The sequence below is a fragment of the Akebia trifoliata genome, chromosome 3 (genome assembly GCF_017979445.1).
Source record: "Akebia trifoliata isolate Shusen 1 chromosome 3, ASM1797944v1, whole genome shotgun sequence".
NCBI classification, from domain to species: Eukaryota; Viridiplantae; Streptophyta; class Magnoliopsida; order Ranunculales; family Lardizabalaceae; genus Akebia; species Akebia trifoliata.
In genome coordinates, this window is record NC_141377.1 from 49,542,733 (window position 1) to 49,557,107 (window position 14,375).

The window sequence follows — 14,375 nt, forward strand, 5'->3', positions numbered from 1 at the left end:
AAGAAGCCACGAATTATGGTGTGGTCGTCAATTGTAGGGTGAATCGCTTGGATATCTCCATCACCAAGTCATTGGACCAATCAATCCTCCTCGTTTAATTCCTGGAGAAAATCAGAGGAAGACATAAATATATCACAGTAGAAGGGGAGATTGTATGTCTATTGATTTACCATTTGAGCTTGAAACCACCAAGTCTTTGAAAAACCGTTAACCCTACAATTTTTTATTTTTTTTATTGATTTTAGATTTCAGATTTTTTTTGCCCCTACACCTTCTAACTTCACAGATTTCAAAAATCGCATACCTTATTTATCGCTATCCCTTGAGGTTGAAGATTGGAGGAGGGAGGACAGGATCTTTTGGATTTGCTGCTTCATCTTCATTAGCAAGGCAAGCAACCCCTTGAACCTCTTCTTATACTTAAATGTTAACTATTAACCACTAACCCCACCAAGCAAAAATGGAAAGAAAACAAAAAAAAAAAAACAAAAAGATTCATTTGTATAAACTTGGATCCTTAATTTCATTTATTCTATATTTGTTTTCTTTCATTTTTTAATTGCCATCAGTTTTGGTTCTACTTTGGGGTCTAATTAGGAACGGTGTTGAAGTAAGGGCCTGTTTGGATTGCCAATTTCAATAATAAAAAAATCACTCATCTTTAAGAGATTTTTTGGTGAAAAATGTACAGAAACTTGTTATTTGGTGCATCAAACTGGTTCAAACTCCTAAGATCATCGTGAGGTTGAATTTTTAACTCTGCTGGCAGGGTGAAAAAAAGTTCTTATATGCAAAAAGTGGCAATTCGAACTGCAACTAATCCCGTAATTGAATTTTTTTATTTTATTTTAGCCTAGTTAAACTTTATGGTAAATTCAATAAGGAGCTTAAGTACCACATGCAAAATATATCAGTCTAAACGAATTTTGTGGAGGGATAAATTCTTTGACCTAAAAGGAAATGCCACGTGTCATTTTAAAATAATAAAGTTTGTTGTCATTCTGTTCTGACAATACCTAAGTAGTTTATTAGTATTTCAGTGATAATATAGGGATTGATTGGGAGTTTGGAAGTTCGCGAATAAAAATGATCTAATTCCTAAGATCGTGGGATTTGGGTGTTAGAGACAACGAAATTCTTTGAAAGAAGATCTGGTACGATTCAAATTCATGGAAAAAAAAAAAAGAGATATTGTTAGAATCATTTCTCTATAAATGGAATGAATCTCCATTTAAAAGATACGCAATGTTTTTACGAAAAATTCTTTTTTATTTATTTATAAAGATTTACACTAAATCTAACTTGGGCATCGAAGGTTCTGCATAATAAAAAACATTAGAGTTTTCTAAGAATATCATGCATCATACGAAGAAGGAGCAGTTTCGAGGAAAATCACAAAATTCACCTCTACAAACTCTATCCAAGAAAAATCATGATCTTAAACGAGTGATGTCGAATCTGAAAAGAAAAGCATTTAAATTATTTAATTAATTTTCTACAACAAATCACTAAAAGACGGATCAAATTAAGGTCCACCATCCACTATGAACTTTTCGTGATCCTAACTTTGGACATTGTTCATCCACTTTCTGATTCCAACAATTTGAAGATCTAAATTAAGCATTTAAGCAGTATATTTTTTTACTAACCGAGTGTTCGGACCAGCTTGTGCAAACCACAACTAATTTCGGGGAGGACTACCACAACAACCCACCGCCATGGTCTCATAGTTAAATCATGAGAAAAATCTAAGAGGGGAATCGAACCCGTGATGTGCGCCTAACCCACACTTCACGTGGTCACCCTTACCACTTAGGCCACCCATGGGTGGGTCATTTAAGCAGTATATTTGATGTTAAAATAATGGATCTTAGAAAAATGAAATTTAATGTATATTTGAATAGTAAAATATTTCCAATATAATTTTCAAGCTACTCCTTATAGAGATGACCCACCAACTGTTAGAACATGTAGACTGGCAATTTGAAAAGGATGGTACACGAATAACAAGAAAACCCGTGACTGAGATTGCCAGGTAGGCAGTGAGTATTAGACTGAAAATATAAAATTAAAACAAATAAACGAGTGATTTGAAGATACAACCAAACATTTTGATGAATATTTGAAATACCCCTCTGTTTTCAAATTGATGATTTATCCTTGACCTCAGCTTGTTAGAGAAGACTAATAAAAAAATAACCTAAATATCCTTCATAACAATCTCGACTAAAACCCTTAAGATTTTCCTCCCATTCCAATATCATGTTCATTTCAGTTCCCAATTATTTTTCAGTAAGATTGTCACTTTTAAAATAAAATACTTGTGATTTTTTCGTTAAATATGTTATAATATAATTGATTTATTTAGTCATGATATTGTTATCTCATGCTTTAATTTTTATTAGCAAGATCATCACTTTAAATTTAGAATAAATATATTTGATATCGCTATCTCACGTTCATGCACGTTTTGAGAATTAAAATTAACAATGTACTAAAATGTGAATTTTAACAAAAATCGTGCATATTAACGGATAAAGGGTATTTAAGTTATTTTCTGGTAGTATTTGAGGTAAGACTGAATGTATGTCATTTGAAAACATTGAAGTCGCCTAAACAAAACACGGTGGGCAACGGTCTAAACTCTAGATCATCATAAAAAGAAATTATTTTATTTTAATAAATGTTGGAGATGATTTGGACGAGAGTAAAGAAAAAGACTCTAGAAAAAGGAAAATAGGACAAATATTTGACCAAATAAAAGTCTGTGTTCACAAAGGAATAATTGGAAATTGGAATAAGGTGTAGAGTAGAGTCCTGAGCCATCCTTCTTCTAACACTAAAGTCGAGAGTGGGCTCCAAACGTGGTTGACTCGACAGAGTCAAGTCGTGTAATAAATGTGGACTCCTTTGTTGCGTTTCTTCTACATCCAACATTAATCGTGTTTACAACGCATCTATTCTCCGCACATTTTATTAAAGGAGAGGAGAGGAGAGGGTTAGAGAAGTAGAAGAAGATGGAGATGAGATTTGCTGCTACGCTGCTCCTTATCTTCTCAATCCTCTCGTTTACAGTAGTAACAGCTCAGCCCTTCAAGTGTAACACAAACCCCACGTGTCAATCTCTAATTGACTACGTGTCTCCCAACCAGACAACCCTCTCCGACATCAAAACCCTCTTTGGAGTCAAAAACTTCCACTCCATACTTGGAGCAAATTCGCTGCCACTCTTGACCTCACCGAACACATCTGTCTCCGCGAAGCAGAAAATCAAAATCCCCTTCCATTGCATCTGCACCAACGGTACCGGAATCTCGAACAAGCATCCAATTTACAAGGTACAACCAGGGGACGGTCTAGATCACATCGCGAGAGATGTCTTCGGGGAACTAATGACATTCCAGAAGATCGCAGCCGTCAATAATATCCCGTACCCGGACAAGATCGAAGTAGGGCAGGAACTTTGGATACCTTTGCCTTGCAGCTGCGATGATGTGGAAGGAGTTCAAGTCGTTCATTATGGACACGTGGTGGCTCCTGGGAGTACGGTGGAGCAAATAGCGGAGGAGTATGGGACCACGCAGCCAACGTTGTTGACGCTTAATGGGTTAGCCAGTCCAAACGATCTTAAGGCTGGTGCCGTCCTTGATGTTCCTCTAAAAGGTTCTTATCCTTATTTTATTTTTTTAATCATTTGATGGTTAGCTTGTTTGTTTGCAACTGGTTCTCTTGATATGTTGTGGCGACAGTGAAATTTTTCCTAAACATAATTCTCTTGAATCGTGACTGACTTCAGACTCTTTTATTAGGGCATTGACTTGACCGATATTTATTTATTTATTTATTATTTATTGGCAGTGAAAACGTTCTTCCGTTATAGCACTAATATATGAAAATTAATTTTTCTTTCTAAGCAATTTAATGACGCTATGAAACTGCTAGTGAATTGGTAATATAGAAAAGCAATTTTTTATTTTTTTTAAATTTGTGGATTTGCTTACTAATCTCCTAATATATCTGATTTGTTAATTGGAATTTGGAATTTGGATTCGTGATTTGCCACTCTAGAACAAATCTGGTTCGAAAAGAGTATTTCATAAGAGGGTTTAGGTTACCATGTTAGTTCCACAGAAAAAAGACATAGGTCAAGGGGGAATGTCATCAGTTTGGACGCATAGGGGTATCTCTAATATTGATCAAATCGTGGTTGCATTTCTAACATTTATCAAAATGTGGGGCCATTTTATTATTAAAGATGGTTTCATATTTCAGTTGGATGTCTCCTCATTCTTGGATGGGACCTAGTTGTCTTGGACGAGTCAACTCGTCTCGAACAATATAAACCATTTAACTCCCATTTCTATTATTTGTTCTTATATATTTAGATGAAAATTATTATATATATATTTTTTATAAAATCTGATAGATTATAAGATGATTAATCATAAAATCATATCTTATTTGTAGAGTTGTGCTGAAGAGACCTCTAGATTGTACCTCATATCTCACATCCTGGTGTGAAAGTGTGTAACACTCACATCAGGATGTGCGATATGAAGTACAATCTTGAGGTCACTTCAGCATTAGTCTTATTTGTATAGTAAGTATTTAGAATTTAAAAAAAAAAAATTAATTATTTTAATCAAAATATACAAAATCCCAGTTGACATGGCCGAGTTTTACTGACTCGTCCGGAATTTTCAAAATATCCTTTAAGTCACCTCGTTTGTCAAACAAGATTATCTGAAGGCTGAGATGTGGTATACATCCACCTTGTTAGTGAACGATACCGAGATGACTTGGACAAATCATCTCGGTCTCAGACAGGATTCGAAACCATCATGTTAAATGTCTAAGTCACGACTCCTTAGTTTTCCAAAAAATCTTTTGAGGTTGTGAATTGCTCCAAATAAGATTTTAGTTGGGGTTAGATTGCTGACATAACTCTATTCAAGATCAAGTGAAATGCATTTGTAAACTGTCTTTTTTGGGGTTGAAAATTATACAAACTACTTGCAATTTCAGGATATTTATGGCTTTACTTTATGTTCTAATAGTTCTTGGGGACACTTTTTTGTTCATATTGATTTATAATTTTGTTGACTGCATTGAGGATGAATATGTAACACCAAAAGTGTGGTATATCTATGGTTCTAACCCCAGGCTTCTGCTATCCTCTGTTTGTTTAAGCAAATTTATTTGCTGTTTCTATCTGGCTGATCATGCTTGCTGGATATATATGCACAGTTTGTACGTCAGCAATAAACAGCACCTCACCTGATAACCTCTTACGTGTGCCCAACGGCACTTACACCCTTACAGCGAACAATTGTGTCCAGTGCAACTGCAACTCTTCAAATAACTGGACGTAAGTCTATCACGCATTGGTTTGGCACTATCAAGTTTGAATTAATTTGGTGAATTCTTAGGATATGAAATCTAATTACATCCTTTTCTTGTTTGATTGTCTGAATAGCTTACAATGTGAGCCGTCACCTCAAGGGCTCAAAATACACAATTGGAATCAATGCCCTCAAATGCAATGTGACAACCTATACCTTGGCAACGCCTCGTCTTCCACAGGCTGTAAACGCACTTGTGCTTACGCCGGATACACCAACAATCAAACAATCCTCACAACTCTCGTCGATGATCCGACTTGTGGTAGTAAGTATACATCAATCCAAAGTTTACATTGTCATATATGCATTTTTATGGGTTGCTGATACACCTAATTGCAATTCCTACAATACACCACAACCAATTATGCGTAAGGCTTTTTGTTTAATATCGAAGTTTCCCGAACACCTTGTAAATTCTTTCTTCTTCTTTGATTAAGTCTTTTGCCCATCAAAAAAAATATATATATATATATATCGAAGTTTCCATGACCTCAAAGTTGCATTTGAATGTCAACCACTGAGCTATGAGTCCGAGCCTGAAGTGGTTGAATTTGGACCATTTAATTGATAGTTCACATGTATAGAGAAACCTCCGTCAGAAAAACATACTATTCCCTACTAATTGAATGGACCAAATCCTGTGACATATGCATCATTTGAACTAACTATACATCCCAGGAATACCATCTTTTTATATGGTTTCAATTCAAATTATAATATTTTTATACAAAATTCAAATGTTTATGTGATGATATATCATAAGGTTTTTACTGAATGTGGGGAATTCTATTGATTGACAAACAGCCAGCGGACCATCACCTAATAATCATGCAACAAAGATTGGTTCCTCTGTTCTCTTGGTATTACTCTGCTTTGGCTTTCTTTGGTAGGAATCAAATGATCGTTTTTCGCTCATTAGTCATCTGTTACGGGTTTTTTGTCTTGCACAAAGAGGAATGCGGATGATTGTATTATTATCTCTCTTGGATACATTTATATGTGAAAGAGGCCTATGCTTTAGCTCGGTGATGTTCTTAATTGTTCAATGTTTGGATGTGTTCTTTCCAACTGCTTGTTTGTTTCATTTTTAGTCGCCAAAGTTGTTGACACAAAAACTACCAGCAAAGGAGGAAAACAGAAAACAGAGATTTGTGCTGAATACAAATCACTTTTATTCTGGATAAAAACTGAATATCTATTACAAGTTAAATACTCAAAAAGTTCCTAAAAAATCTCAACTAACATCAGGTTGAGTTTTATTTTAGCCAAATAAAAGGCCTCTAAATGCGTAGACCAAATCAACTCCTAAATAAATGGAAAGATTAAAACGAATTTGACTTATTCAAATAGAATAACTCCGCAACTTTGACAGTGAGTTGCACTAATTTGCAACACTCCCCCTTAGTGCAAACGTACTGTCAACAACACCAAGTGTACTTCTGAATACTTCAAACTTGGCTTTGCTAAGTGCTTTGGTAAATATATCAGCAACTTGTCCTTCAGATTGTATTTTCAGCAGCTGAATGTCTTGCGTCAAAACTTTTTCTCGAACGAAATGGAAATGTGTTTCAATGTGTTTTGTGCGAGCATGAAACACTGGATTTCCAGCAAGTTTAATTGCACTTTCGTTGTCACAATGAATGGAAATTGGATAATCCAAAGCAGACAAAATTTCTTCAATAAGCCTCTTAAGCCAAATACACTCTTGAGTAGCCATAGTAGCTGCTACATATTCAGCTTCACAACTTGAAAGAGCAACAGTGGTTTGCTTTTTACTGCACCATGAGATAGCTGCTGAACCTGTATTAAAACAGTACCCTGTTGTGGAGCGCCTATCATTTACGTCACCAGCCCAATCTGCATCTACAAAACCAATCAAAACGAATGGTGTATTTTGTTTATAGAATAAACCAAAGTCCAGAGTGCTCTTTACATAGCGAAGAATCCTCTTTGCTGCAATTAAATGACCCTCACATGGTTTATCCATAAATTGAGCAATGACACCTACAGAATAAGAAATGTCAGGCCTTGTGATAGTTAAATAAATTAAACTACCAACAAGTTGTCGAAAAAGTGTTGCATCTTCCAATCGTTTTCCTTCATCTTTAGTTAACTTCAAGCATGGCTCCATAGGAGTAGTCATTGCTTTTGACTCCCCCATACGAAATCGATCTAATAAACTTGCTGCATATCCTTTTTGAGAGACAAAATATCCATCTGATTTTTTAACCTCCAAGCCAAGAAAACAGTTAGCTTCTCCCAAACTCTTCATTTCAAAGCGAAGAGCCAAAGCATCTTGAAGACTAGTAATTTCGGCATCATCGTTACCCGTAATGATCATGTCATCAACATAGAGAAGGAGCATTGTGCATACTGAGGTGGTCTTCTTAATGAATAAACTTGAGTCTGCATTTGAAGACTTGAACCCACAGAACTCAAGGTATTGAGCAATTCTACCGTACCAAGCGCGTGGAGCTTGCTTGAGGCCATACAAGGCCTTTTTGAGTCGACACACATAATCTGGAAACTCCTTAGAAACAAATCCGCGTGGCTGCTCCATAAAGATATCTCGATCCAGCTCCCCATAAAGGAATGCATTCTTCACGTCTAATTGCCATAACTTCCAGCCCTTGCAAGCAGCTAGTGAAACAATTGTTCGAATTGTCACCATTTTAGCAACAGGGCTGAACGTCTCCTCGTAATCCAAGCCATATTGTTGAGAAAAGCCACGAGCAACAAGACGAGCTTTATACCTGTCGATTGTACCATCAGCCATTTTCTTCAACTTATAAACCCATTTGCAAGTAACTAATTCAACATTCTTCGGCTTCGGAACAAGCTCCCATGTGCAGTTCTTGTTTAGAGCTGATATTTCCTCCCGCATCGCTTCTTCCCATTCAAAAACACCTCTAGCTTCATTGTAGGACTTGGGTTCATTTTCACATGAATCACCCATTAGAAAACAAGACACAACAGAGCTTTATACCTGTCGATTGTACCATCAGCCATTTTCTTCAACTTATAAACCCATTTGCAAGTAACTAATTCAACATTCTTCGGCTTCGGAACAAGCTCCCATGTGCAGTTCTTGTTTAGAGCTGATATTTCCTCCCGCATCGCTTCTTCCCATTCAAAAACACCTCTAGCTTCATTGTAGGACTTGGGTTCATTTTCACATGAATCACCCATTAGAAAACAAGACACAACAGAGCAATTATTTAACTGCACTTCATAATCAGTTAAATAATCAGGTTGTCTTCTTTGTCTAGAAGACCTCCAAACAGCGGTCCCTATGGCTTCATCTTGCTGAATATTTTCTCCAGAATTAGTATTGCTATCCCTTTCATTTGATTCATCATCACTGAAGAAAGGTGACAGATCAGATGTGCCTCTATTTGTATTTGCATCAATCTGATGTGCTGAAATTTCGTCAAACACCACATCACGAGACACAACAACTTCCTTTGTTTCTAGATCCATACATCTCCACCCTTTCCTGTGAGTGTCATAACCAATAAAAATACAACGCCTTGCCTTCGGGTCAAGTTTAGATCGTTTATTTTTTGAAACATGAACATAACAAACTGATCCAAAAACTCGAAAATAACTCACATTGGGTTTATGATGATATAAAGCTTCGAAAGGAGATGAATCTGACCCCGCCCATGGAGGTAAACGATTTATGACATGACAAGCTGACTGAATAGCTGCTGCCCACAGCTCTCTTGGAAGGTTCTTTGCATGCAACCAAGACAAGCACATGGATGTGAGATGTGCCAATTTACGTTCAACAACTCCATTTTGTTGTGGAGTGTCTGGACAAGTCATTTGACGTTGTATGCCATGTTCTCTGCAATAATCCAGAAATTGATCAGACATGTACTCTCCTCCATTATCGGTGCGAAGACACTTTATTGGCAGCAAAAATTCCTTCTCCACCTGCTCCTTGAACTGAATAAATTTGGAGAGAGTCTCACTTTTATTTTTTAAAAAATACACCCAAGTGAACCGAGAAGAATCATCCACAATAACCATCACATAGCGAAAACCAGAGTAGCTGGGTGTTCTTGTTGGTCCCATCAAATCCGAATGAATTAGTTGTAGTGCAGCAGGAACTCTATTCTTTGAATTTGGGAAAGGAAGGCGGTGTGATTTTCCATATTGACAACCAGGACAAACCACATCATGGTAAATTTCCTTAAAGAGAGGAACTCCATCAAGAAGCTTCTTCGTAGATATTTTCTGCAGCAATTGATAACCAACATGGCCCAACCGAGCATGCCAAAGTGCTGCACTTGCACTTTGACTTGTCTTTTCAACGTATGCATCACTTGCAGACAATACATAGAGTGAATCTTTCCTCTTACCAGTGAATAAAATATCAGCTTCGAGTTGTTTAATATTGGAAATAATTTTCACATCGTTTGGACCAAAAAGAACATATCTCCCAGAGTCAGCAATCTGAGAAACTGAAGCAAGATTCTTCTTTAAGCCCGGAACATGATAAACATCTTTGAGAGAAACACCACCAGCATTTGATGCATCAGCATTAAAATGTCCTTCTTTCATTACAGGATGTAATGAATTATCAGCCGTCGCAATGACTCTTCTTCCATTATGGGAACGAACATTAGAGAGAAGAGAAACATTTCCAGTTGCATGGTGTGAGCAACCAGAATCAACAATCCACTCCTCGCTATAGTCTATAGAAGCATTAGCATGTACATTAACAGGTCGATCAATGGCTTCAATTGATAAGCATTGTTCCCATGTGGGCTGTTCAGACTTGTTGCTTTCTTGTGCAATATTTGCTTCTGCTTCTTTGAGATTCACACGACAATTTGGTTTGATATGGCCTAGTTTCCCGCACCGATTACACACCACCTTCACACGACAATCACGTTTGATGTGTCCCGGCTTTCCACACCTATAACAGCCCTTTAAATTACCTTTGGACTGCCCTTCAGTTTTGGAGTGCTTGCTGTTATCTGAAGAATGCTTGGAAAAAGAATTTCCTTTTGCTTTTTCTTTTGTATAAAGAGCATCTTCCACCTGGGAGTGAGATTGCTTGTTGGTGTTGATCATTTGCTTCACCAACGCTTCCTGATTTGTGAGCAGATTTTCCAATTCAACAATAGAAGGTTGATTTACCCACCCTTGTATTGAAGAAATAAATGGCATAAACTCCTTTCGCAGTCCTCGAATGAGATAGCGATGCAAACGAGCATTACTAACAGGTTCCTCCGTATCCAATTCTGAAATTTCAGCACACAAATTTTTAACTTTCAAGAAATATTCTGAAATCGACAAATTACCTTGAGTCATCATAGCAAGTTCATTCTCCAAGTACTGCAGCCTCATCGTGTTCTTTTGAGTGAATAACCTTTCAAGTGTGTCCCACACTTGCTTTGGCGACTTCACATCACGAACATGCTCGATGTACTCCTTGCTGATAGAGGTTCGCAAAGCAAATAAAGCTTTGCCGCACTTGATCTTCCACCTCCTTCGTGCCTCAGCATTCTGTGGTGTATCTTCTGGAATTACAGCATCATCACCAGAGATAAGATCCCACAAATCCTGCCCTTGTAGATAAGCTTCCATACATAGCTTCCAATAACTATAGTTGTCACCAACAAGCTTGTCTACACAGATATTGCTTCCACCATTCATCTTCACTGAGTACTAAAATCAAACACGTGATAAGCAACCTTGCTCTGATACCATGACACAAAAACTACCAGCAAAGGAGGAAAACAGAAAACAGAGATTTGTGCTGAATACAAATCACTTTTATTCTGGATAAAAACTGAATATCTATTACAAGTTAAATACTCAAAAAGTTCCTAAAAAATCTCAACTAACATCAGGTTGAGTTTTATTTTAGCCAAATAAAAGGCCTCTAAATGCGTAGACCAAATCAACTCCTAAATAAATGGAAAGATTAAAACGAATTTGACTTATTCAAATAGAATAACTCCGCAACTTTGACAGTGAGTTGCACTAATTTGCAACAGTTGTATCCCATAATAAGAAGATTAGGTGATCCATTTGAAAAGTGTATCTTGTACCTTATCGAGGACTCTCTTTATTTTTATTCAAGCATTTTAAAGTAATAATTGTTCAGGGTTTTTTTCAAAGGTGTTGTATACTTCTTTGGTTTTGATAAAATCTTCTGGTTGTGAAGCACACATTATAGTAGTGGTAGTAGTAGTTAGGTTGTTCTTTCTGTACTCAAGAAATGCAGTAGTCAATCTTCGAAGTTATGATGATCTATTTTCTTTTATTATGCATGAGGTCCACCACAAGCCTATCCCGAATCTTTCTTCTTTTTTGGGATAAATAAAATTTCATTAAAAAGGCAAAGGCAGTCAAGATTACCAACCAAGCCGCAACCGAATAAAGAAAGACAAATTTCAAGAGATTTCGCAAACCCAATCCATCTGCCTAACATATCCTCAAAGAACACTCCTTCAAACTCTTTAATACACCAAGAAAACTCAACCTGAATGATTGATGGGTGAGCCTGGGCCAGGTAATGTAGAAGATGAGTTGAGCCTAGGTTAGATTATCTCAACGTGACTTCAATTTGGGTTGAGCTCGGGTTGAGGTTTTAGGCAACCCAATTCAATCCGAAGTTGATACTATGTACTAATATATAAATATTTTTATATTAGTTATATATTTTTAAAGTAACTTTTAAGAAATGCTCCACAACGGACGCTTTGACGGGGGTTCCACCCAAGTAAGTAGCCCATATAGTTTGTATTTATCCATTTCATAACACTCAAGAGGTCAACTCATTTGATTAAGTCTATCATGATCTTTCCAAGAAGCATATCAAGTACTATAGGCCAATTTAAATAGAAAAACTTTTATTGGAGAGATTTTGGATAAAAAGGAAAACGGAAATCATGAAACACAAGTACGTGGATTAAGGAGATTTGTAGATATAAAGCTGAAGAATAAAGTGCCAACATTGCGCTCTTAATACAAGTTAAACACTGATGCCGTGAATAGGTTAAACATTATTGAAATCATTGGATGATTATTACGTGAACCTTAACAAATATAGCTATAGATAGTATGTCAACAAAGGTAGGTATAAAAATTAATCCTAATATTAATACAGACCTACTATTGCCACATCAAATTTTACTAATGCCACACCAATTCTTATATAAATCAACAACAAAAAAAATTGCATGCGGTTGGCATGGCAATAGCAACTCTCTATTAATATCCTAAATCAATCGGTCTATTTAAAGATGAATATCATGATTATAAATTCTTTCCAATGTAGAAGATAGTAAATATATCATTTTCTACCACAACCCACCATTTCTATCATCAATGTATCTTATGCATCTTACTATGGTGCCTCTTACTCAGCCGAGTGGCGTAGATATGGTGGGTGCGCATTTGCCCCCCAAATGGTTGTGGGCTTGGACAGTCAACTTTCCGCTAAAAAATGATAAATGCTATGGGGTAAGAATCACCTTACCTCAGGCTTGGCCAGGGGTCTGGATGAGGACGTTAGTCGTACTGCAGTCCTGACTCACCTATATAACCAACCAATATATATATATATATATATATAAGAAAAAAAAAAATGTGTTGCACAATACAAGGGTGCAACACGAATCATGTAAAATTTAAGTTCCATCAACTTCTCACAAATTGAAAGAAGGAAGTTGATCAGGACAACTTCTTGCTTCTATTAATTATCTGCTTCTGTGTAGAGGATTGAATGGAGTTTGGAAGTTCGGGAATAAAAATGATTTAATCCTTGAGATTGCGGGATTTGGGCGTTAGAGACAAAGAAATTCTTAAAAAGAAGATCTGGTACGATTTGAATCCATGAAAAAAAAAAGAAGAAGAAGATATTGTTAGAACCCTTTCTCTATAAATGGAATGAATCTGCATTTAAAAGATACGCAATCTTTTTACGAAAAACTCTTTTTTTTATTTATTTATAAAGATTTACATCGAAGATTCTGCATAGTAAAAAACATAGGAGTTTTCAGAAAATATCATGCATCATACGAAGAAAGTGCAATCACAAGGAAATCACAAAATTCACCTCTACAAACTACATCAAAAAAAAATCATGATCTTAAATGCGTGATGTAGAATCTGAAAAGAAAAGCATTTAAATTATTTTATTAATTTTCTACAACAAGTCACTAGTAAGACAGATCAAATTAAGGTCCACCATCCACTATGGACTTTTCGTGGTCCAAACTTTGGACATTGTTCATCCACTTTAGAAGATCTAAATTAAGCATTTAAGCCTTATATTTGGTGTTAAAATAATGAATCTGAGAAAATGAAATTTAATGTATATTTGAATAGTAAAATATGTTCAATATAATTTTCAAACTACTTATAGAGATGACCCACCAACTGTTAGAACATTTAGTCTGGCAATTTGAATGGACGAATAAAAAGAAAACCCGTGACTGACTGAGATTGCTAGGTAGGCAGTGAGTATTACACTGAAAATATAAAATTAAAACAAATAATAAGTGATTTGAAGATACAACCAAACATTTTGATGAATATTTGAGATGTCTCTCTCTATTTTCAAATTGATGATTTATCCTTGACCTCTGTTTGTTATAAAAGACTAATAAAAAATAACCTAAATATCCTTCGTCACAATCCCGGATAAAACCCATTCCAATATCATGTTCATTTCAATTCCCAATTATTTTTCAGTAGGATTGTCACTTTTAAAATAAAATACTGGTGATTTTTTCGTTAAATATGTTATAATATAATTGATTTATTAAGTCATGATATTGTTACTTCATGTTTTAATTTTTATTAGCAAAATCATCACTTTAAATTTAGAATAAATATATTTGATATCGCTACCTCATGTTCATGCATGTTTTGGGAATTAAAATTAACAATGTACTAAAATGTGAATTTTAACAAATTCGTGTATATTTTTAGAATTTTCTCTAATTT

General features: G+C 35.8%; 1 protein-coding gene across 1 annotated transcript; it reads left to right on the plus strand.

Moving 5' to 3' along the window:
* The first annotated feature begins 2,934 nt into the window (after window positions 1-2,934).
* LOC147407652 (lysM domain-containing GPI-anchored protein 2-like) lies at window positions 2,935-6,448 on the plus strand. The gene is made up of 4 exons (XM_086436307.1): window positions 2,935-3,663; window positions 5,248-5,368; window positions 5,477-5,667; window positions 6,207-6,448. The coding sequence occupies exons 1-4, from the start codon at window positions 3,018-3,020 to the stop codon at window positions 6,290-6,292; spliced, it is 1,044 nt and encodes a 347-aa protein (XP_086292433.1). The 5' UTR covers window positions 2,935-3,017; the 3' UTR covers window positions 6,293-6,448.
* The last annotated feature ends 7,927 nt before the right edge of the window (window positions 6,449-14,375 follow it).

Coding starts and splice junctions, on each gene's coding strand:
- LOC147407652 (XM_086436307.1), top strand. CDS start 3,018: ATGGAGATGAGATTTGCTGCTACGCTGCTCCTTATCTTCTCAATCCTC. Junction 3,664..5,247: donor CCTTGATGTTCCTCTAAAAG/GTTCTTATCCTT, acceptor ATATATGCACAG/TTTGTACGTCAGCAATAAAC. Junction 5,668..6,206: donor CGATGATCCGACTTGTGGTA/GTAAGTATACAT, acceptor ATTGACAAACAG/CCAGCGGACCATCACCTAAT.